At 44.1% G+C, this 22,322-nt stretch overlaps 3 protein-coding genes and 2 long non-coding RNA genes across 6 annotated transcripts in view; 3 read left to right on the top strand and 2 right to left on the bottom strand.

The window, feature by feature from the left end:
* Positions 1 to 3,864, bottom strand: part of hunk (hormonally up-regulated Neu-associated kinase) — a 10,945-nt gene extending 7,081 nt beyond the window's left edge. The window contains exon 1 of the mRNA XM_008333237.3: positions 1,601 to 3,864. Coding sequence (XP_008331459.1) covers positions 1,601 to 1,822 — 222 coding nt within the window. The 5' untranslated portion in view covers positions 1,823 to 3,864. The remainder of the gene's footprint in view (positions 1 to 1,600) is intronic.
* Positions 3,865 to 4,324: 460 nt separating this feature from the next.
* On the top strand, positions 4,325 to 13,293 carry scaf4a (SR-related CTD-associated factor 4a). 2 transcript variants are annotated; one of them, XM_008333239.3, is made up of 19 exons: positions 4,325 to 4,546; positions 6,225 to 6,308; positions 6,395 to 6,439; positions 6,534 to 6,695; positions 6,781 to 6,913; positions 7,020 to 7,147; positions 7,232 to 7,414; positions 7,845 to 7,927; positions 8,044 to 8,128; positions 8,269 to 8,445; positions 8,634 to 8,707; positions 8,815 to 8,990; positions 9,130 to 9,230; positions 9,421 to 9,534; positions 9,628 to 9,784; positions 9,889 to 10,022; positions 10,177 to 10,336; positions 10,544 to 10,699; positions 10,842 to 13,293. In XM_008333239.3, the coding sequence occupies exons 1-19, from the start codon at positions 4,517 to 4,519 to the stop codon at positions 12,056 to 12,058; spliced, it is 3,399 nt and encodes a 1,132-aa protein (XP_008331461.1). In that variant the 5' UTR covers positions 4,325 to 4,516; the 3' UTR covers positions 12,059 to 13,293. The 2 variants fall into 2 exon arrangements, with proteins under 2 accessions (XP_008331461.1, XP_016897008.1); XM_017041519.2 differs by having other exon boundaries at positions 7,833 to 7,927.
* A 558-nt stretch (positions 13,294 to 13,851) lies between these two features.
* On the bottom strand, positions 13,852 to 15,213 carry LOC112488635 (uncharacterized). Its single transcript, XR_003052938.1, has 2 exons — positions 15,073 to 15,213; positions 13,852 to 14,699 (listed from the first exon to the last, which is right to left on the bottom strand). It is a non-coding gene; the product is annotated as an uncharacterized LOC112488635 (long non-coding RNA).
* sod1 (superoxide dismutase 1, soluble) lies at positions 15,145 to 17,798 on the top strand. Its single transcript, XM_008333240.3, has 5 exons — positions 15,145 to 15,301; positions 16,406 to 16,502; positions 16,588 to 16,657; positions 17,209 to 17,326; positions 17,437 to 17,798. The coding sequence occupies exons 1-5, from the start codon at positions 15,230 to 15,232 to the stop codon at positions 17,542 to 17,544; spliced, it is 465 nt and encodes a 154-aa protein (XP_008331462.1). The 5' UTR covers positions 15,145 to 15,229; the 3' UTR covers positions 17,545 to 17,798.
* Positions 17,799 to 20,448: 2,650 nt separating this feature from the next.
* The window catches only part of LOC112488636 (uncharacterized), a 5,567-nt gene continuing 3,693 nt past the window's right edge, over positions 20,449 to 22,322 (top strand). Inside the window, exons 1-2 of the long non-coding RNA XR_003052939.1 lie at positions 20,449 to 20,496; positions 21,685 to 21,799. This is a non-coding gene — a long non-coding RNA (uncharacterized LOC112488636). The remainder of the gene's footprint in view (positions 20,497 to 21,684; positions 21,800 to 22,322) is intronic.

Genomic DNA, 22,322 nt, shown 5'->3' with positions numbered 1-22,322 from the left:
GTGTGAGGAGGGGGGGGGGGGGGGGGGGGGGGGGGGGGGGGGGGGCAGGGTTGAGGGGGAGGGGTGTACCCACCAAGCCAGAGGGCTCTTAGGGGATTCAGTTGTTTATCAGAGAGAGAGAGGAGGAGGGAGGAGGGAGGGGAGGAAAGTGGGTTACAGACATGGAAAACACATGCATGTGACCTGAACAGACCCCTGAACTCCACAGCGCCACCACTCACCTCCCCACACCCTTAAACACACACACACACACACAATGACTCTGTGGTGATGCTGATAGATGAGGCCCCTGTGAGCTTTAATAAACTCCCTGCCCCCCCGTGCTCCACTGAACGAGGGTAAATAAAGAGACAGAGAGACAGAGAGAGAGAGGGAGAGAGACATGTGATGTGCTCGCTGATTGCCAGCGTTTGCATCATCCTCAACAAAGAGCCTAGTGAAGCAAGAAAGAAAGAAAGAAGGGAAGGAAGGGACGATGAGGTGAGCAGCGCTGCCTCTATTTTTTTTTCTCTCTCCCTCCTCTCCTCCTCACAGCAAGTGTACAGGAGGGAGAGTGGGAGGGGGGGAGGACGAGCTGATTTGATCTCAGTGTTATGGGCTAAATCTTTTTATTGGTGCTAATTCACTGCTGCCTTCACAGGTGGACACCTGGATGTAAAAATAAATCAATAAAATGGGGACCACTTGTTTTCCCAGTATGCAAATGCCCCCCCTGGCTGCACCCCCTCACCCCCACCCTCACCCTCCAGGAAGAGGCTGGAGGAGACAAAGGCGACCACTGGCCACTGGTTGCCCATATCAAAGCCCAACGTGTTTCTGCCTGGAATCATAATGAGGCTGAGAGCCCATTTATCAACGACAGGATTTCATATGCAAGTAGCAGCCCTGCCTCCTGATTGGCCGCCGCCGCTCCGTCTCTCTGCGCCTATCACAGGCTTGCGCGCTCATGCACATCGCAGCAGTGATATCATCACCGCCAGCAGAGGCAAACAAAGCCGAGGCTGAGCGGAGACGACACGGCGGATCACCATGTGGTTCGTCCCTCCGTCCCGTCCCTCCGTCCTCGACACCAACCAGTCAATATTATCACGGGGTGAATGAGACGGAGGTGGTTTTCAGTTCCAGATGATGCTGATTACTGTGAGGCTCCTGGGAACTGATGGATCGATAGGGACTGTTTGTTTGTCACGCTGTATTCACTGGCACAGAACGAACACGCGAGGAGTGAATGTGAGCAAGAGTTGACACGCTGTAAAAAAAAAAAAAAAAAAAAAAAAAAAAAAAGATGGCACTGTCAGATCAGTGACCTGGGCCAAGTGATAACCGACGCTGCGGTGGAATGAAGTTGAGCATCAAATCACCGCCTGGATGTCAGTCATTGTTCTCAAATGTCAAGTCATGTTTACTTTAAAAAAAACCCAAAACACTCCTTTCTCAAACACTGCACTGTACGTGAAAAAAACAACAACATGACAACCCCCTCTCCTACCTGCGTCCCCCCCCCCAAAAACGGAAAAAACAACAACATGACAAGCCCCTCTCCTCCCTGCGTCCCCCCCCAAAAACCTGCCCCTTTTTTTTTGCAGCGCACGGTTCTTACCTTCTCACCGGTCATCGCATGGAGACCTTCTCTAACTTTGGCGAACGACCCTTCCCCCAGTTTCCTGCCGATCAGGTAGTTCCCGACCCGCTTGGTGTGGTAAAAGTTCTTGAGGATGTCCGCAGCGGGGCTGCTGAGGGACACCGGGAGGATGTTCTCATCCTGGCCACTGGCTGCCTGGCTCGAAGCGTCCACGACCATGTCGCTGTCCGCCACCGGCATCACAGCTCCTGTGGATGGATAGGTGACAGCCCGACTGTGACCCAGCGGGTGTTTGATACCCCCCTGTCTCTCTCTCTCTCTCTCTCTCCTCTCTAATAACTAACGGAGACGAGTGTTTATCCAAAAAGATTGTGGAGCGCACGACTCCCAAGTCCAGCTGCAGCTCTGGGCTGAAATATCATACAAAAATGTCAGCTCCGACCGTGAGAGGTTGAGTCCAGGTATTCGATGTCATCGGTACTTATGTGTATATATATATTTATATAAAAAGAAGAGGAACAGTGTCTCAGTCAGAGGTAGCTGTTGGCTGCGCACTCCGCTCTCCAAACATCAGCGCGTCTCGATCGGTCTGTGCTCAAACGGCGTGCTTTTTCAGTTTGAAGCCACTTTCCCGGTCATGTGGGTGGGCGTTTCTGAGTGTGTGTGTGAAGGGAAAACATACACACACACACACACACACTGTGGTGGTGGTGATTCTCAGTCCAATCAGCGCAGGCGAGGCGGAGCACATGTGAGAACAAGGGGCGACGACTCCGCCCGGAACCACTGCCCCTGACGATTGGCACCGTGCGTTCAGATTGTCCACGGCCAAGAACAAAGAGGACGTTGGTAACATTAGGATTCGACAGTCAACAACAGCATCACCTTGTATGCGCGTGTTTGTGTATTTAATATAACGCAGTGAGAGATCACGTGACGTCCCGTCTTCGTGGAGACAGAACATGATCCAAATGTCCAGAATCACCGAAAAAATCGCCACGATTCCTCATTTAAAAAAACAAAAACAAAAAAAACTTTATGGCTCGTGTTTGGCAACAGATGCTCATGAATCATTCATAGCGAAATGGACCTTCATCTGAGTGCCGCTATTGCCCCATGTGGAGGCTTGCACATTGATTTGTTGCCCCGAACTTGGCGCTCAGCCAGCAAGTGGAGCTCCAGCCCTACACAAAGGAGCGCGTCCTCCTCCTGGCTGGAGGTGTTCACTGCCCCAATTAACACCGAGCTCATCAGTCAAAGGAGGGCACCTGCAGGGAGGGGCAACAGTTGGGAGACACGATGCCTTTTTTTTTTACCTGGCCATGTTATTAACATGTAAAAAAGCCTTAAAGGACAAAGGGAGAGGCTGTTGTTGTGCTGTTTAGTCCGTACTGGTACGTTTAATTATTCATAAGAGTGTAGTGGTGGTACTTTCCTTGCATCGATCCTGAGATAGGTGGGAGAATAGCTTCACTAACATACACAACAGATTGCTTTCTAGACACTGGAAGCCAGGCAGTCAGGCATGACCACAAACGTGCGTGTACACCACCATCTACCGGCGATATTTGGAATTGCAGCGGTGCAATCCTACAGTTTCAGAATGGGCAACAGTTTTTAAGGTTGTAGGCCCATTAGTGAACAGTCAGTCTCCCAGGTCTAGACATGATGTAGTCTTTGTGAACTTCAGCTGGTGCCTTTGGTTTCCTTTGTTCCCTTTGTTCTACTCAACTTCAGAACTGTGATTTTAACAGCGTTTTTAACATTTTAAAAATATATAAAAAAATAAATCAATGAACCTAAGTTAATATATCATTTTTAATTATCACCACATGTCCTAAGCCCTGGAGAACTACTCTTGGATGCAGCCATTACTTTATATCCACCATCTCCCCTTTTTAAAACTCATGTCCAAACATTTCATCTTTGCTTCATTCAGTTCAACTTCCACCCAGACATTTTTTTTCCGTCTTATTCTGGTTACCCAAATAAAATAAATTAAAAATAATTCCACCTAGTGCTAAGTTATTCATTTGTCTGAGGCTCAGACCAGAACAGGGAGGACCAAGGATGTGATAACCTTCACTATGGTTGGCAGGTCCAGATGCATACTGATGGGACATCATTTTTTATGACCAAATTTAATTATTTGGGTCACTTCAAGGTGTGCATTTTTAGAGCAGTGGAATGCTATTGTCTGGTGGACACCCTGTCAAAACAAAGGTGCCCTTGATTCATGTCACAGGTGTTGTTTTTTCTGGATTATACTTTGTCTTTGTTTGTTGTTTCATTATTATCAGCATACAGGCTGATGATAATGAAAAGTCATAGTAGATTCTCTATTCGCAAGAACCACAAATTATTATATTTCTTATTAAAAGGGAAATCTGCTAAAATGTAGTGTTTAGGTATATTAAATCAAATAATAATAATAATAGGATTTTACATTCATTAAATCACATAATAATAATAATAATAGGATTTTACATTTATTTCATTCGTAAAACAGAGCCTGAACTTTTGTTAGAAAAAATGTCTGTGTAAACCTTTATCAAATACATTTATTATCAATAAATACTATATATTCTATTCTATTCTATTCTATTTATCAATAAATACTATATATTCCATTCTATTCCATTCTATTCTATTCTATTCTATTCTATTCTATTCTATTCTATTCTATTCTATTCTATTCAATGCGTTATTGTACTTATTGTACGCCATCACTGCCATCCAGTGGCCAAAGTTTGAAACAACAGCAGTACATTCCCATCATGCTTTGCTGTACCCGCCGATCCGAGAACCACCAATGCTAAGCTAACTGTCTGTAGCCACCGGGAGCGGACATGTTGGAGCACCCCTTCCTTGGATAAACAGTACTGCTAACGGGGAAACGGGAGCGGAGGGAACGCATAACAACGTCGTGCGACCATGGAAGCCGTCAACGCCTTTAACCAGGAGGTAAGCCGCGTTTACGGCTCCCTGAGACCGGGAAGGCACCGAGGCTGGCGGCGCTAGTTAGACTGGAGCTAACTGACCCGAAGGCCTACTCAGACAGTTATCCGGACATAATAGTCCTATCCGATGTTTTGCTAACGGTTTGAAGTCTAGGGTTGCATGATGTTACCTCGAGTACATATTTAATTGAATAAGTTCACGTGCTTCTTGCAAACACAAGGGGTTGCAAAAGCGGTAGCACTCAGTGCTAGCCTCCTTACTCACATACACGTTAGCTGTTGGTAGAGCGGTTACCAACGTTGGTGTTACACATACACGTTAGCCGTCGGTAGAGCGGTTACCAACGTTGGTGTTATTGCTACCACTGTGTTTACCAGCCTGTAAACAGTGTTGTGCATTTCTTCCTCAGGGAAATTTAAATTATTTGTGTCCACCAGACATGGTAGCCCCTGGCGTTAGCATTGGAAGGCCACTCAGGTCAAGTCTGGTATTTTTGATTCCTCATGTTTCTGCCCCTGCGACCCTTGGACGCAACATCAACATTCAAAAACAAACGTGTGGTTGGTCCAGCGCTGGGACATTTTTCTATTCAGGGACCACGGCGACAATTTAGTTTCATGTTGCTAAAACTTTCTGGAACCAGTGGTTCCCTTGTCAATATGTCTATTCTCAAAATCCCTGACATCATGCCCCCAAATTAGACTGTAATGTAGTAAAAAAAACAAAACAAAAAAACTAATAAATAAAAGAACATTCTTTCTAAAGTCCCCTCCATATGTTTTTTTTTGTGACCGTAATACTTCTTGTATCCTGTTACTACTCTTGTGACAGTAATGCTTCTTGTATCCTGTTACTACTAATGCAAATTGTATTAGTAGAGTGAAAAACAGAATGAAAAGCACCTGCAGTGAAGGTGGGGCCGCGAGTGACTTAAAATAAAATGATGAATGACTAATCAACCAGGCCACCGGACTGTAAGTTGTTCTTCCAGTGTGGAATGTGGATGAACAGCTGAAACAGAAAAATAAATTATATTCGTAAAGTTTGATGCTGCAACTGAGGTGATGAAGATGACAAGACAAAAAAATGGTAGTGATACAACACCGGATGTCAGCTGCCACAGAACCCAGAGAAACATGGAGACATGTGTAAAGAGTTCGGTTTTAGGTGGATTTCTTCAAAGTCTGGAACTTGGCCAACACTGTTTCTTCATCACTTTACCTTTAGCTAACTGGGTTAGAACAGCAGCTCTGCAGCGTGATTTGCTGCCACCTACTGGATCTCTTTTCCAGTGGTAAATACTACCACTCACAACTGTTTTGTACAGTAGTGAAAGATAGACAAATTGAGAGAAAAAAAAGACTGATGACCCCCCCCCCAACATTTAATACATACAAATCTGAGTACTTAAGGAAATTTATCCCAGTAATATTGACACTTTCTGTTTCACTTCTACATCAGAACGTAGTCTGCATCATTATTGATTGTCTCACTTTTAGCTCATTACAGATCTCGTTAATATATCTCTCAGTCAACTGTGTCCTGTGAAACGTGTTCAAACGGCAACTTTTATATCGGTATAGATCTTGTAATTAAATTAATCATTTCAGTATTCCAACCTTTTAGTAGCTTCCTTTCCTGCCATCCTTGTGTCACACTCCTCTGTTATCTGCCGTCCTAGTTGTTCTCCCTGATGGAGTCCAAGCCCCCAATCTCACGGGCGAAGATGATATCTATCACCAAATCAGCCATCAAAGCCATGAAAGTAAGAATAGTTTTGATAACAAGTTTGATCTGATCCTAACAACTGTTGTGTTTGGAGCTCATCGTCCTTGCTTTTCTGCTCCTCAGCTTTATAAACACGTGGTCCAGATAGTGGAAAAGTTCATCAAGAAGGTGAGATGATCAAGTCCTCATGCAAACACAACTCTGTTTCTCCTCAACCCGTGGCCAAAAAACACCAAAAAACAAAACTGTTTTTTCCCCACAGTGTAAGCCTGAGTATAAAGTAGCAGGTCTTTACGTGGTGGACTCCATCGTCAGACAATCCAGACACCAGTTTGGAGCAGATAAGGACGTGTTTGGACCAAGATTCACCAAAAACATTACGGGGACTTTTGAGAACCTCTGCCACTGCCCCGTAGAGGACAGGGTGAGATGAGAAGGAAGACGTTTGGAAATGTTCTGCACTTTTTCTTGGTGTCGCTCGCTCACGTTTTTGTATTTGTCTTCCTCAGAGTAAGATTGTGCGGGTGTTGAACCTGTGGCAGAAGAATGGTGTCTTTAAGATCGAGGTCATTCAGCCTCTCCTGGACATGGCAGCCGGGTCGGGCAGTGCGTTTCCAACTGATTCAGGAACAGAGGAGCCAGGTAATCAGAGTTAGTTTTTGTGATAGTCTTTTACAAAGAAATCTTACAAGAAATGTATGGAAATGGAGAGGCTAAATGTGTTTATCCTCCTCCTTCATTCTGCCAGGTTCTTCTCCGCCTCCAGACAAAGACGCTGTCACTGCGAACTCCTCCATGACGCCCCCAGCTCCCATCCAGAACTCTGATCCGTTTGCTGCTATGGCTCAGTTCTTACAGTCATCGCAGAGTCAGCAGGTGAGTTTAAACTGATTGAGCTGGGCACAGTCAACATGTGCCGTCCGATACTTTAACTCGACCACTTGTACCACTTGTTCACAGCTCCAGCAGATGCTGCAGAACTTTCAGCAGCAGCCGCTGAAGCCCGACATCAACGCCCAGCCGCCTCCATCTCTTCACATGAGCCAAATGCAGGCCCAAAACATCACTCCTGGTCTGGGCATCAACACTTCACAACCGCCTCTGTCTTCACAGACCACTGAGCAGAAAACAGCGTTTGACAGGGTAACTGAACCTGCCTTCATCTGAAATATGATTTTATTTTATTTTTGTTCACCATGTAGTTTAAATGCAAGTGTGTCCCATCCATATTTATTTCCATAAACAGTTTTTCTTCACGATGTAGTTTAAATGCAACCTCCTTCAGACAGTGTCACACGAATAAGTGCGTCCCATCCATATTTATTTCCATAAACATGGATTGGACCCATGTCAACATGTGTGTAGCAATTTGGTAGTTGTTGTGCAACCACTGTCAGTCAATTTGATTGATTTGCCATCAACCCAGAGACTCTGCTCTACAGCTGTGCACATACGGACACACTGGAGTCTGATGCTGCTAACATTTTAGTTGTAACGTGAGCACCATGTTAAAAAAACAGCATAAACACAAATGTTACATAAATAAAAATAATCTGTCAAGTCTCTCTGTCAGACCCTGCTGGACCGTTTTGATTATGACGACGAACCAGAGGGAGAGGAAACGAAGAAGGATGACACTGTAGCTCAGTCCACTTTGTAAGATCTCACTTCTTTTAATGTCGGAAAGAAATGTAGAAACGTCTTGATGATCTTCCCTCCTTCTTTTATTTGAAATGAACTACAATAACACACTTCTCTTCCCCTCATCCTAGTACTCCACAGCCTATGGGTTTCCCACAGCACATGGAGCACTTTAAACCACCAGGGGTCAACATGTCACATGACCTTGCACAACAGGTAACAACAAAAAGAAAGATTTTTTTCTATTTCATTTTGAGCTGTGGGGCATCATCTAAAAACTGACACTTTTTTTTTACTGAAAGGTTTAATACTATTTCTGCATGACACTCAACTTAGCTGCCTTTTATTCCCCCCAGGTTCACCTTCCTCCCAATGGTCAACCGCAAGCCTATGGATTAGCACCAGGACAGGGCTTTCCTGCCATGGTGCCCCCTGTTGGCCATACCCAGCCAGGGCAGCCTATCCCAGGTCCCACTGGGCCTTCTGGTTTCCCAGGGTTATATCCACCTCACGGTGCAGCCCAGCAACAGCAGGTGAACCTAAGACTTAAACATAACTCCTGTCCTCTGAACAGAGAAAAGAAAAGGTTGTGAATAATTCTTTGAGAAACCGCTGTCGTACAGCAGGGGTTTGTCACAGATCGATCTCAGATCAGCCGAGCGGTAAGAACACTGGCCCTAATGAATTATTGTCTCATGAGTTGTGTCTTCCACAATATCAGGATTTGTTGATGGATATAGACCGTTCATCTGCCAGGGATGGAAGACAAGCTCCACGGTCACGCTCAGGTTCAAGGTATGTGTAACTTTTTATTTTTATTTTCTCCATGTTCACGATCAGCCTCTCAGTATTTATCTACAACCACGAGTTGTTTGTGTTTCTTCCCTTATCTTCTTGTTCAGGTCTCCAAAGCGTAAAAGGTCGCGGTCGAATTCCCGCTCACGTCGCTCAAGGCACCGACGTTCACCGTCACGTCACCACTCTCCGCGCTCCCGCTCCCAGGAGCGTAGAGAGAGGGAGAAAGAGAGAGAGCGACGGCAGAAGGGCCTGCCGCCTCCTAAGAACGAGACCCTGAGTGGTGAGTCCATCACTTAATCACATCACTGACATCAGTAGATACACAGTCAGGATAGATGTGTTACAAATGTTTTTAGGCAGGTTATTATTATTATTATTTTTGTGTTATGTTTCACACTGTATTTTTTTTTCCTCTTCAGTCTGCAGTACGACTCTGTGGGTCGGCCAGCTCGACAAAAGAACACAACAGCAGGACGTGGCCTGTTTACTGGAGGAGTTTGGACAGATAGAGTCCATCAATGTAAGACTTTTTCACACGGTCATTTGAGAGGAGAGAGAGAGATATGGGCAACAATAAAGTATTCTGCTTCTTCAGCAGCTGGAGGAAGCATTTAGGTTTTTTTGTCTCAGTGATGTGTTTACTGTTTTAACCCTATTTTGTTGTAAGACAAGACGTTTTTTTTTTAACAATTTTTTTCCCCCTTTTCCAGATGATCCCTCCACGTGGCTGCGCCTACATTGTCATGATACATAGACAAGATGCCTTCAGGGCCCTGCAGAAGCTCAGCCGGGGGTCGTACAAAGTTAATCAAAAAGCCATCAAGGTGTGTGAGCTTCACAGGTTGCTACAGCTCAAAGATACAGTCATTTTTTTTCACGTCAGGTTCCATCTCCTCATTGGTATTTTCTTCTGTCAGATTGCCTGGGCTTTAAACAAGGGCATAAAGCCGGAGTTCAAATCGTTCTGGGACGTTGAGCTGGGCGTCACCTACATACCCTGGTCAAAAATCACAGAGGAACAGTTGGAGGAGCTCAAAGAAGGAGGAATGTTGGATGTGGAGACATTTTCACCAGGTAAAAACATGACACATTTTTTAACGTGAAGAAGAAGATCCTGTGGAAAAACGTTATATTAGAGACTACAATAAATGTGTGCTTTTTTAACCATTGCTTCACAGAGTGGAGCGTGGCGAGGAGCGCTCTGGAACCTCCGGAGGAGCTCAACCACAACGGCCGTTCAGAGTCACAGCAACCTGACGAAATGCAGACGTTGCCGATGACCCCGGCTGCTGCTGCTGCTCTGCCTGCACAGGTGAACAATGTAAAATATTATGGAAAAACAACGTCTAATGTGGAGGATCTCAAACATCTAATTTCCTGTTCTGGTCCACTCCAATACTGAAGCCCAAGAGATAAATGAACAAATGTCATGTACTCATCTTTATGTCCCCTGTACGTGTCTTCAGGTCCGTCCTATGCAGCAGCAGCAGCAGCAGCCGGGTGTCGGTTCTCTCCAGCCTCCCATCTTCCCTGCTTCCATAGGCATGCCTCTGCCTTCCTTCCCCCCGGGTGTCCCGCCTCCTCCTTTCCTCCGACCTGGCTTCAACCCCATGCAGATGCCTCCAGGTAATAAATAATATAAACAATAAAGCTACTACGACGTCAACTGCACAGCTGTGGCTTTTCTATCACAGCCAATATGGCTTGGTATTAAAGCCATAGCTTTTCTAGTAACTTTTTACCAACTATCTCTTATTAGCTTATTGTATTCAATATTCTTGATTCTTTTTTTAAACAGACTCCTACCAACATTATTCCCACTTGTTTTTTTAGGTTTCCTTCCTCCTGGTACCATGCCTCTGGGCCCTCCGCCTCCATCCAAAAGTGTGGTTGAAGAACATCCGCTGGACCCAGCAAATATGGGTAACAGGAAGAACGATGAAGGACCGGAGCGTCCCAACCTCTTCAACAATCAGATGGCTCCTATTGGTCAGTCTGTTGTCTTTTCACTGTACCGCCCTTTGTCTGTGGCCTAGGACAGCGCAGGCGTCGTTCGTTGCATTTAGTTCAAACAGTGACTCGCTTGTAAAATACATTCAAATTAAGGCTCTGTCCTGTTTTTCCCCTCCAGGAAACCCAGTTGGTGTGCCCCCCAGTGCACCACCTGGTGGTCTTCCAGTCATGCCCCCAGGAGCTCCTCCAGGAAACATCCAGTCCAGCCCTGCTGGTTTGCTTGGGGCACGGCCAGGTATAATCCCACTCCAACGTCCTCCTGTTTCCCCAGCTCAGCACATGCAGCGTTTCCCTCCTCCCCACGTGACGACCAGACCTCCTCACCCCAACATGCCCCCCATGCCCCCATCGATGATGCAGAGGGGGCCACACCCTCCGATGATGCACCACGAGGCTCCTCCTCCACCCAAAGGAGGCTTTGGTATGCCACCGCCCCACAACATGCGAGCACCCTTTCCACCACATGGCCATGGTCCTCCTCCACCTCCTCCTCAAAATCATGGTCCTCCTCCTTTTATCAGACCAGGGGCTCCGCGTGTGTTAGACGCCCCAGAAGAACTGGATAGCAGACCGTTCAGGGGCGATAGACCCGCATTCAGAGACCGAGAGCCGGACAGAGAGCGGGAATGGGATCGGGACAGAGACAGGGATCGAGACAGGGATAGAGACAGAAGCCTTGGAGCTGTGAGGCGTCCGTTCGGTGACGTAGGAAGAGGAGGCGCAGTTGACAGAATGGAAGGGAGGGAGAGGCTCGGAGGTTGGCAGGAGGACGGAGGCAGTCACCGCGGAGCAGGATGGGAAAGAGACAGGGAGAGAGATCGGGACCGCGATCGGGACAGAGAGAGAGACAGAGACCGTGACAGGCGGGACTGGAGGGACAGGAGGAGCAGTCTTGATAGAGATAAGGAACGAGGGAGGGGAGGCGATGATGGGGAGAGGGATCACGGCCGCGTAGACGGAGCAGACAGGGCACGGGGAGATGGAGGGAGTCGAGAACGAGGAAGAGCTGAGGGTAAAGAGGGGGACAGGCCTAAGAGGTCAGAGCGGCGAGAGAGGACCACACGCTGGGACAGGGACGATCGATTAGCCGAACTGGAGAACATGGAAAGATTTCGGACCTCTAACAGCACAGAGCAGCCGTGTGCAGCTCCTCTGGCTCCCACTGACACCAGTAAAGACAACGTAGGTGTGGAATCTTCTGCAAAAAATGCAGAATCAGAACTCATAGCTGTGAACCCTGAGGTCCCTGCTGCGAAAGAGGCCGCGCCCTCTGAGCCCTCACCCTCAGCTCAAGGTGAAGCTACGGACAACCCACAGGAAGCAGCAGCGTCATAGACTGCGTCACACTTCTCCTTCAGCCAGACACTGCTGTTTGTTTGTTTGAGTGTGTGCGTGTGTGTATAGCCCTGAAAAATTAGTGTGGCCAAAATTCAACTCCTGCCCGTTTGTCAGGTTTCACCATCTGATGAACGCCTCACACACACACACATACGTCGTCAGTCATACCAAAAGAGGATGTTTGTGGGTTGATCTGATTATGGTCACAAAAGCACGTGAGAATCAGTACTGTAGTCACTGGCTTTGACAGATTCTATTTTTTTTTTCTTCTTTTAATCAGCTGTTAAAGTGAAAGAAATGAGCTCTGTCCTTCTGAGGTCAGGGTGAGTGTGTTTGACTCTCGTTATCACCACTTCACATTCACTTCAATTTTTTTAATCCCTTTTTATTTGCCTGGCTCTCAGGTCAGACATTGATCATCTAGAACCGCTGTGTTATAAAATGAGCTTTTGGTTGTTGTTTTTTTTTCCCCACTATTGTTTTTCTAATTAGTTACAAGTGAGAGTTGTCATTGAGCTCACTGGGTACTATAATTATTACTACTACATTCTCCCACGGTCCAACAGGAGCCGGTATTGAAATGGATTCCAATAAAAGCCACACAGGTGCAGTATGTGACCCGACAGAACAAACCAGTTAAGCGGGCACGGCCATGTCCTCTCAGGGTTGTTAAGAGGCAATAAGGACGTCCTGAGAAATCAGCAGCCATCGGATTATCCTTCTGCAGCTGCTGGACATTCATTGTGGTTTCATACCGACGGCTTCAGTGACATCAAACATCAGTGTCAAGGTTACATCGACAACATTAACCCAGTAGGTGACTGAACACAGATTTTTTTTTCTCCAATGTTTTAGGTTCTCTAATAATTGTAATGTTTTTAATTTCTGAAGATTTTTGTGTCATTGCCAAGACCACGACATGAAAGCTGAGTGTGCTCACACATTGAATTATGAAGAAAAAATACTCTAGGAATGACACCCTAAAATCTAACACGTCAGTTTTAACGTCATTTAAATGTGACATCTCTCTGGCTACTGCGATCGTCCCACTGTCACTTTTATAAAAATGTCCAATCATATTGTGTGGTTATTGAACGGCACGGCATGTCGTGGGTAAATGACGTCGGAAGTGGAAGTTATCTCAACTTTAGGAACGGAGGTATGTGATGATCAATCGGCCTAGGAGTATTGTTATGGATTTTTTTTTTATTCCAAATTAAACAAAAAACATACATCTGTGGGGTGGACGGTGGGAAAGTGGGTAGCACCAGTGCCCTACATTGAGAAAGTCACTGGTTTGTGTCCCTGTTCAAAGTGATAATCGCCTTATGACAGGATATGTTTTCTCTAGATACAGTCTCCTAGAATCTATTTTCTTGTCAACGATGGTGTGGATATTTGATCATGGTCGTACGATCAACTAGAGCCACATTTGAGTTGGACCTTTGCTCCCCCTGGTGAGCCAGAAAATTGCGGTAAATACCAAATTTATGAACGTTAGATGGAGATGGGGATGCACGGGAGTTATACCCTCCTGATTTTCTTTAAATTTTCATTTTCTTATCAGTTTTTTAGCCTTATAAAACTCACCACTACACTTATTACCTTTTCATCTTAAGCTCTCTGTGTTGTGTGTATTTTTATGTTATATAAAAAAAAGAATCTATTTTCTGTAGAACAAACCAAAGCCAGTCTATCACCGGTTTGGTGTCTTTCACAAACGTGCATGGTTCAATTGCTGGCTTGGTGTTTTTGACACACACACACGTGCACACACTTTCGTATTGCCACACACACACACACGTGCACACACTTTCGTTAGTTGCAGTAATCTTGAGTGTATTTCCGTGAAGCAGGTAGATTTTAAGCATAATAGAAATTCAGAAATTAAAAAGCTGCAGCTCTTTTTGTTTTTGTTTTCTTGATAAACACAACCTTCACAGTCAGTGTCTGTGTCCCTGAGGACAAACTGTGTCTGATTTTGGTTTATAGTTTTTAACATCTCATGTCCATACTGTGTCCATACCAGTCTGACTGATAATCTTCTCCTCATTGATGATGGGCCAAACCACAGAGAGAAAATGAGAAGAGGTTTTTCTGGACAGACACTGCTGTAAATATGCTTGTGTTACACTGACACCATGTACGTGTCACGGTGAATGTTGTTTATAATTTGTGATCTGTTGTGCTGAAGAGTTAAAAAAAACAACAAATTGACTTCGAAGGAATAACAAGAGGCCCTTTGCTTTAACATTTTTAACTCCTGATGGCTTGAAAGTTGACAGATGTTTCTATGATTTGTTAAAAAATGCAAAAGACATGGATATAAAGTCTTCAATATTTCAACCATAGGATATTGTTTTAATAAACTATTTTTTTATCAAATGCTTTGATTTGTTCTAATTATATCCAGGTGGTCCACGTGACTTACTCTTTGGAGGTAAGAATTTTGGTAGGGGCGTGGTCAGGAAGTACCTGAGGGTGGTACGCAGCGCGGAAAAGGACTAGAAGATCAAAACTGGATGTGCAGTTCGAGGGACTGATGAGTTTGGACAGGCACGGAGTTGGAAGTGGAGATAGAGGGACTGAGAGGGGAAGCGTTACAAGAGTCTTCATTGAGGAGACACTAATTTCTGTCCTTGAAAAGATGCAGAAAAAAAAGCACTTACACATGTATAGAAATAAATAAATAAAATAATAAAAGCATTTGTGTAAATGTAAATAAGGCCAGTACAAAGGTGGATAAGAGTCACATGATTGTGTTTATAAATTTCAATGGGTGTACAAGCCAGACAGGAGGGACATAACATTTAAAAAAAAAATTATTTAAAAAAAAATCTGCTATTAACCCCCTGGGAGCTCAGCTATTAACCCCCTGGGAGCAGTTGATCTTACAATATTATATTATATTGAACAGCTGATCTTACAATATTATATTATATTGAATTGTATTGTGATATATATAAGAATATTTATCATTTTATTTAATGGGTATGTTAATTAAGTCGTACCTATTCTGGCCAATCAGAAGTTACCTCTTCCACCACCTTCGTCCCGGATTGGCTGTTTCTGCCATGGTTCAACCCACAGCTAGTTACATAATAAAAGCTCGTTTCTTCGGCGCTACTTCCCTCCGTCACACTTCAGCGTTTGGAAAGTGCTGCGAACATGGTGCTTAAAGCCGTATGCGTGCTGAGAGGAGCTGGAGACACCAGCGGAACTGTTTATTTTGAGCAGGAGGTAAGGCATGCAACGACATTTTTAAAAAATACCACACCTTTAAGCGGACATTAATGTTGAAATCCACTACCAAAGAGAAGTGCATTCTCCTTGCAGCCCTAGCGTTAGCGCCCTGATGCTAAGCTAAGCTACGTTATGGTTCATTGACAAACCACAGTGTGATGGGTGTAGTTAGACTAGTTCACGTGACTAGCTAAAGTTAGACAGTTCCTAAAAAAATAAAGATGCGTCAAACTTGGTTCACATCGAACATGTAGCCCAGACGTGCTATAATGTGCGTAGAGTGAGGCTACAAAATTTAAACTAAACAGTCGAATCCAAACCACTAATTGAAACGAAGCGATATTAGCAAATTATGTGACGAGAGTTCGTTTGCGACCAATCGCTGTCCGTGAATGCGTCGTAACTGCGTAGTAAGAACGCTTCACTCTGTGTAACGTGAGAGTCATAACCTTTGTACGTTAATGTTCTTAGTGTTAATGATCTACGTCGGCCTTTCTGATGCCTGTTGCGTGTTTGAAATCCTTCATGCAGTTGTCAGTTTACGACACTAACGTCATCAAACTGACGAAAATCTTGGCATTTTTGTAGATGTATTTTGCAAACTGAATACATCAGCAGAGTTAAACGAAAAAAATAAAATAAAATAAACGTTGGTTCACGTTAAGCAGTGTTTGCTGAGTACACCGTGACTCAGCAAAAAATGGTTTGCATAACGTTTTACCCAGAGGCAAAGAGTGAAGTTGTCTCTGATAAGAATGCGTTGTACATATTATTATTATTATTATTATTAATATTACAACAATTGGTCACCAGGTTTTTGAGAGGTGATATTTCGTTGACACATATGTGCAAGAAAAATACAATATATATATATATGTTAAATGTATTTTTTGATATTTCGTTGACACATATATGCAAGAAAAATACAATATATATATATATATTATCATTATTTAAAAATATTTTGGAGGAATATTTTAGAAATTATCTTTTGAATTAATCCAAAAATAATTTAGAGAGACAACTCAAAGTCCTCTCAGACACCTGGTGTTGACAGCTCTGCTGTGGTTCGTTCCCCTCACTCACGTCCCATCCTCACAGAGTGACTCAGCTCCTGTCAAAGTGTCTGGAGAAATCTCAGGACTTACTCCTGGTCTGCACGGTTTCCATGTCCACGCGTTTGGAGACAACACCAATGGTGAGGATGGATGCTAATTTTCGTATTTGGTCACAAAGTTGTATTTTCTCTGGAAATTGTTAAATGGGTAGTTTCTCTTTCCCAGGATGCATCAGTGCAGGGCCTCACTTCAATCCCTTCAACAAGACTCATGGTGGGCCTGATGATGAAATTAGGTGAGTGTGGGTGTGTGTTGGACGTATAGTATGTTGTCACTGGACTACATCATATTGTCAGGTTTGTAAGGTAATCTTCAGCCAATCACAACCTTCATTTTCTGATCTAAAAGATCTTGTTTGGCCGATTGTTTTTATTATTGGGGTCCAAAATTACAAAGAAAGATGTTGGATGTTCATTTTATTTTGAATGTCCAACATCACTTGCACTCGCAGTGATATTCTGAGTATGTCAGAGGAGTCCAAAAAGCAAGATTCAAGGACTCGTGGTTCTTTATTGTCATTACAACACGTGTTAGACATGGGATGAACGAAAATTAGATTCCCTGGTCCCGGAACAAGTACAAGTGACAGAAGGTACAGAGTTCATAAGAGTTTGAAGAAAAAGTGAAGTGTCGATTGGGCAAAGACAACAAGAGCAGCATATGAGAAAGTTGTGAAAAATTGTGCAGCCGCATAGATCTCTTCCATTTTAAGTCGTTCTACTTCCCTAATCCTTCAGCCGCATAGATCTTTGGTTTTAAGTCGTTCTACTTCCCTAATCCTAACAGACATGTCGGCGACTTGGGCAACGTGACAGCCGGGGATGACAACGTTGCTAAAATAGACATCACCGACCAGTTGATCACTCTGGCTGGACCACACTCCATCATTGGTCGAACCATGGTGGTAGGTTTCTGTCAGTTTTACTTTAATGTCAAATAAGTGACGTCCAACGTCCAGTGTTTAAAATGCATTAGACTTGGTGTCAAGACTCTAATGTACGTGTATGTTCTCAGATCCACGAGACGGTGGACGACTTGGGAAAAGGAGGCAACGAAGAGAGTCTAAAGACGGGCAACGCTGGTGGGCGTCTGGCCTGTGGGGTCATTGGCATCGCCCAGTGAACGCCTGAGCACTAGAAAACACAAAGTTTCCCCCAGAGCACTTAAGAAGACCAACAAAGTTTCTAGATGTGACAGTCTGTCTGTTTCCAGTTCTTTTTTTGGGCTTTTCCTGACCAATATGTGTAGATGAGCCATGTTTATCTGTGCCCCCCGTCTGAATTGGTTTGTGTTGCCGACTAGTTTATTTTCCAAAGAAGCAGTTGCCTAAAATAAAACGCAAATGAAGTTCAATAAAATCAAACAGTTCATTTGAATGCTCTGTGTTTTTGTCAGTCACAGGGAGAGTCCAGAGTTACAGTCCTGTAGTCCAGTGGATTTATCTCATTCAGTATTACTGAGTGACAAAAATAACACAATTCAAAATATTCATTTAATTCCCTTTTCCAAAAGTTGCTAAAACACTTTTTTTTTTTGTCAGATCCTGACAAACGTATCTCGAAGGCGGCGCGTGCACTTATTGCTATATGCCTCTAGAGGGCGATGTTCCTCTACAAGTAACACGGTCCGACGGTCGTATAGTCTCAATAAAAACGACCTCATAGGAAATAATTGTAATAATGGTCCAGAATATTGGACTGTAAATGTCGGTGACAGATGGACTGACCGACGACCCCTGTGGTTCGATTCTTAAACCATAAAAACACATCACACAGCGGTTGGTATTACAACTGTGGTTCAATTATTAAACCATAAAAACATGGAGTCACAAGAACACATCACACAGCGGTTGGTATTACAGCGTGATGTGAAAATGTCCAACAATTCATCATTGTTTTTTTTTTAACTGCATTTGTGCGACACAGACCTGTTGAACTGAAAATGTAATTAAACATTTAAGCCTCTCTGGGTGATAAGTCACAGCCTCGAGCGAAACCGTGTGAAAGAATGAAACCAGGTGAAAGGTAACGCTGAAGGTGTTAGTCATCTTGAATAGTCTTCTGTGTCAGTGATGTCAGTAACTGCTGAGGTCGAGGGTTTTGTGTCAAACCAAAAACCTTTTTTTTTTTTTTTTTTTTTTAGAATTTCATTTATAAAAATGGGCAGTGGTTCAACATGAGTTTAAGCAGAATTCTTTTGAAAGAACTGCTTATGTAAACAACGCTAACAGTCAAGTGTTTGCTAGCAAAATTGCTAAAAGCTTAAAAAAAAGCTATTACTGATCATCCACAGGACATGTAGACCAACAGAGCCGGGAATTGAACCCACAAACGTATAATTAAAAAAAACTGTTAAAAATAACAAAAAGCCTTAATACTGTTCATAAATAAAAGTTGATAAAACAAAGCTAAAAAAATGCAAAAAAAAAAAAAAAAAACAGTGAAAAACAATATCTCTGTACCATGTTTGGGTCACAGGTCTCACTACTGAAACCTAGCCACTCAATTATATATAACAGTTTTCAATGTTTTAGTTCTTTCTCTGATCTTCGCCCCCTGATAGATATAAAAAGAAACATCTGCGCCCCACGGTGGACAACTGTCTCTTTGACACTCACTCACACACACACACACACACACACACACACACTGTAAATACACTCTCCGACAGTAAACACATTAAACTGCAGCCGCTAAAAGCTTTTACTTTGGCTGCTAAATAGCAGGTGCTTCCATGTGAAGTGACTTTGACACTCACCCTCTCTCTCTCTCTCTCTCTCTCTCTCTCTCTGAGTGCATCTCAGGGGGAGAAGAAAGGTTTGAGAGTGTGTGACGGAGTTCACACAGCAGTGTGTTCACCACAGGCGAGTTCGTGCATAAAACCTCACGAGATGTTGACAAACGCCGAGCTCGGCCTCACGCTGAACGTTTTATAATTTCTTATCTGAGTGAGAGTTTATTTAAAATGTTGATGTTATTGTATAAATGGGGGAGAGGGAGGGGGGAGAGGAGGGGGAGTCAGCAGCAGCAGCAGCTTTCATGACTTATATTTTGTTTTTGTTGATTTTTTTTTATAACATAAAAGTCCAAAAAATGTGGCTTTTGTGAAGATCAGCTTTTGTGTGTTGGACAGTCAGTGTGAAAGGTCAGGTCATATATGACCTCGTAGTCGTAGGTCAGTGTTGGTGGACGAGTCCAACAAACACAAACCTGCAGCAGATGATAGAGAGAGAGAAAGAACAGAACCGAGGTCTCAGCGAAGCCAATGAGGTCAAAGGTGAAGCTGGTGTTTTCGTGTTTTCCTCCTGCTCCTGATCCTCCTCCGGGGTTTCACCTCAGAGGTAAAAGCAGTCCTGCAGGGTTCACGCCCGTCTGTTCTGTCAGCAACATCAGACAGAAAGGTACAAACAGTTCTCTCTAAAAGCCCATGATGAAGATGAAGATGAAGATGGTGTCATTACAGTCTTTGGTCAACCCTGTGTTCAACGTTTTTACTTCAAAAGTTCAAACAAATTAAAAATCAAATTTTCTGTCCTCAAAAGTTCACAAAAATTGGACTGGACAGACTCCTTGGAGGTCAGACACTCAAAAAAACAAAACAAATTAAAAATCAAATTTTCTGTCTAACGGAATCAATTGTTTTGTTTTTGTTGTTCTAATAGTTGAGAACACAATCTTCCCAATTTTTAGAATATTTTGGAATCCATTCTCGCCCTGAACTGGATCATCTGAGGGGCCAGATTTGGCCCGCGGGCCACCAGTTGACGACCACTGGTTTATAGTTTGTTCTGTGTGGGTTCACACACCTGTGTTCCTCTGTGTGTGTGTGTTTCAGAGCAGGTGTTCAGCGTCTGTTTGATGGAACCAGGTGACATCTGTACCTTCACTCTGTGACCAGAACCAGCAGCAGCAGCAGCAGCAGCAGCAGGGACAGCAGCAGCAGCAGCAGCAGCAGCAGCAGGGACAGCAGCAGCAGCAGCAGCAGCAGCAACAGCAGCAGCAGCAGCAGCAGCAGCAACAGCAGCAGCAGCAGCAGCAGCAGCAACAACAGCAGCAGCAGCAGCAGCAGCAGCAGGTACAGCAGCAGCAACAGCAGCAGCAGCAGCAGCAGCAGCAGCAGGGACAGCAGCAGCAGCAGCAGCAGCAGCAACAACAGCAGCAGCAGCAGCAGCAGCAGCAACAGCAGGTACGGCACAAACATCTGTGCTTACATCATTCTAGTACCTAGTTGTTTACTACAGGTCTGAGTTTTACACTGGTGATGAGCGTTTCTCTATGATAGTGTTCTCAAACCCCTGGCCCCGGGGCCACTTGTGGCCCACAAAGCTTATAATAATACTTTATTGCTTTAGTTCAAATATATTCGTAAATATTCATATTTAATGAAATATCATTTGACCAAAAAAATGAATATGAAGTGTATGTGATCTTTTTTCACTTTCAAAATTGCTCTCTAGAACCCTCTAGTGAGCCGGTTTTGGCCCACGGGCCATATGTTTGACACCTCTGCTTTAGCTGGTCATTTAAGAAGCAGAACCCCCCCCCCCCCCCCCCTCCCCCGCCCCTCCCACTTTCCAAAAACCTACAGGACTGTGGTAATTCACTCTAAATTGACTAAGTGAATAGGTGTGAATGTTTGTCTCCATATGTGGCCCAGTGACCCCGCCCTCAACCAGTGGCTGCTCTGATTGGCTCCTGTGTTTGGTTGGATTGTATTGGACTGATGTGATGTAGGACTCGGCTGTTAACTCCACACACACACACACACAAACACACACACACACACACACAGACAGAAGAAAACCAACACTGCACTTTAACCTGAATGCTCCCACTGATGTATGGCCACTCACTTCCACTCTTCGCTGGGGGTCAAAGTTCACCTTCCGGTACATCGTCCACCGCCGACACATTTTTTTTTGGAGACACAGCGAACCACAGGTCAGGGGTGAGATGCCATAAATGGCGCCCGTTCTGGGAGACATGGTTGGTTAGTAGACAGAGTAATTACAAGGCCCTGTGACCTGACCTTTGACCTCCGGCTGAGAGTCACGTGATGATGAGACTGAGGGTCCTCCAGCCTTTACACCCTAATCTCTGCCTCTCTCTCTGCCGTCTGTTTCCTTCTTCTGGTCACATGACAGTCCTAGGTTTTAATTCTAGGATCTTTATTTTTGTGTTGAGATACTTTGAGATATTTGTGGACAATTTCTGGATTATATTGGGGTGTATTTAATCCATTTACGTGTGTATGTTTAAACAGTGTCATCAACTGCAACAGAAACAGCTGTGGGAGCAGCACAGACGGGTGAGGAACAGACCAACTCCAGGGTGAGTCGAGTCACAGGTCACAGACCACGGCAGCCACGAAATACAAGGTAGGGCGATTTACATCAGGATACTCTCTACCATATGCATATAAGTATATATATACACTGTATATATATATTTGTATATATATTTGTATATATTTGCATATATGTATATATTTGTATATACTGTATATACAGCATATGTATGTATATATATTTGTGTGTATACATATGTATATATAAATATATATACACATATATTTATATATACACATATATACTGTATGCATATACAGTATATATATGTGTATATATAAATATAGATACACATATATTTATATATACACATATATATGTATATACTGTATATGTGAGTGTGAAGAGGAGACCACAGGGATTCCATGGCCTATTTAACACATCACATCCTCCTTCTCTCATCCATGGTCAAACTGCAGCCCTGGGCCCTGACCTTTGAACCCACTGACCCGTTCAGCCCCCCCCTCCTCCCCTCCCCGACCCCCACTCTCACTTCAGCTCTAAGAGTTGATTGTTGTTCGTCCTTTCACGGTCATCCTAGTTTGTCACACTC

Source organism: Cynoglossus semilaevis, chromosome 19, assembly GCF_000523025.1.
Source record: "Cynoglossus semilaevis isolate Cse_v1.0 chromosome 19, Cse_v1.0, whole genome shotgun sequence".
NCBI lineage: Eukaryota > Metazoa > Chordata > Actinopteri > Pleuronectiformes > Cynoglossidae > Cynoglossus > Cynoglossus semilaevis.
The sequence above is the reverse complement of the archived record's forward strand: the minus strand, read 5'-3'. Positions and strand labels throughout refer to the sequence as shown.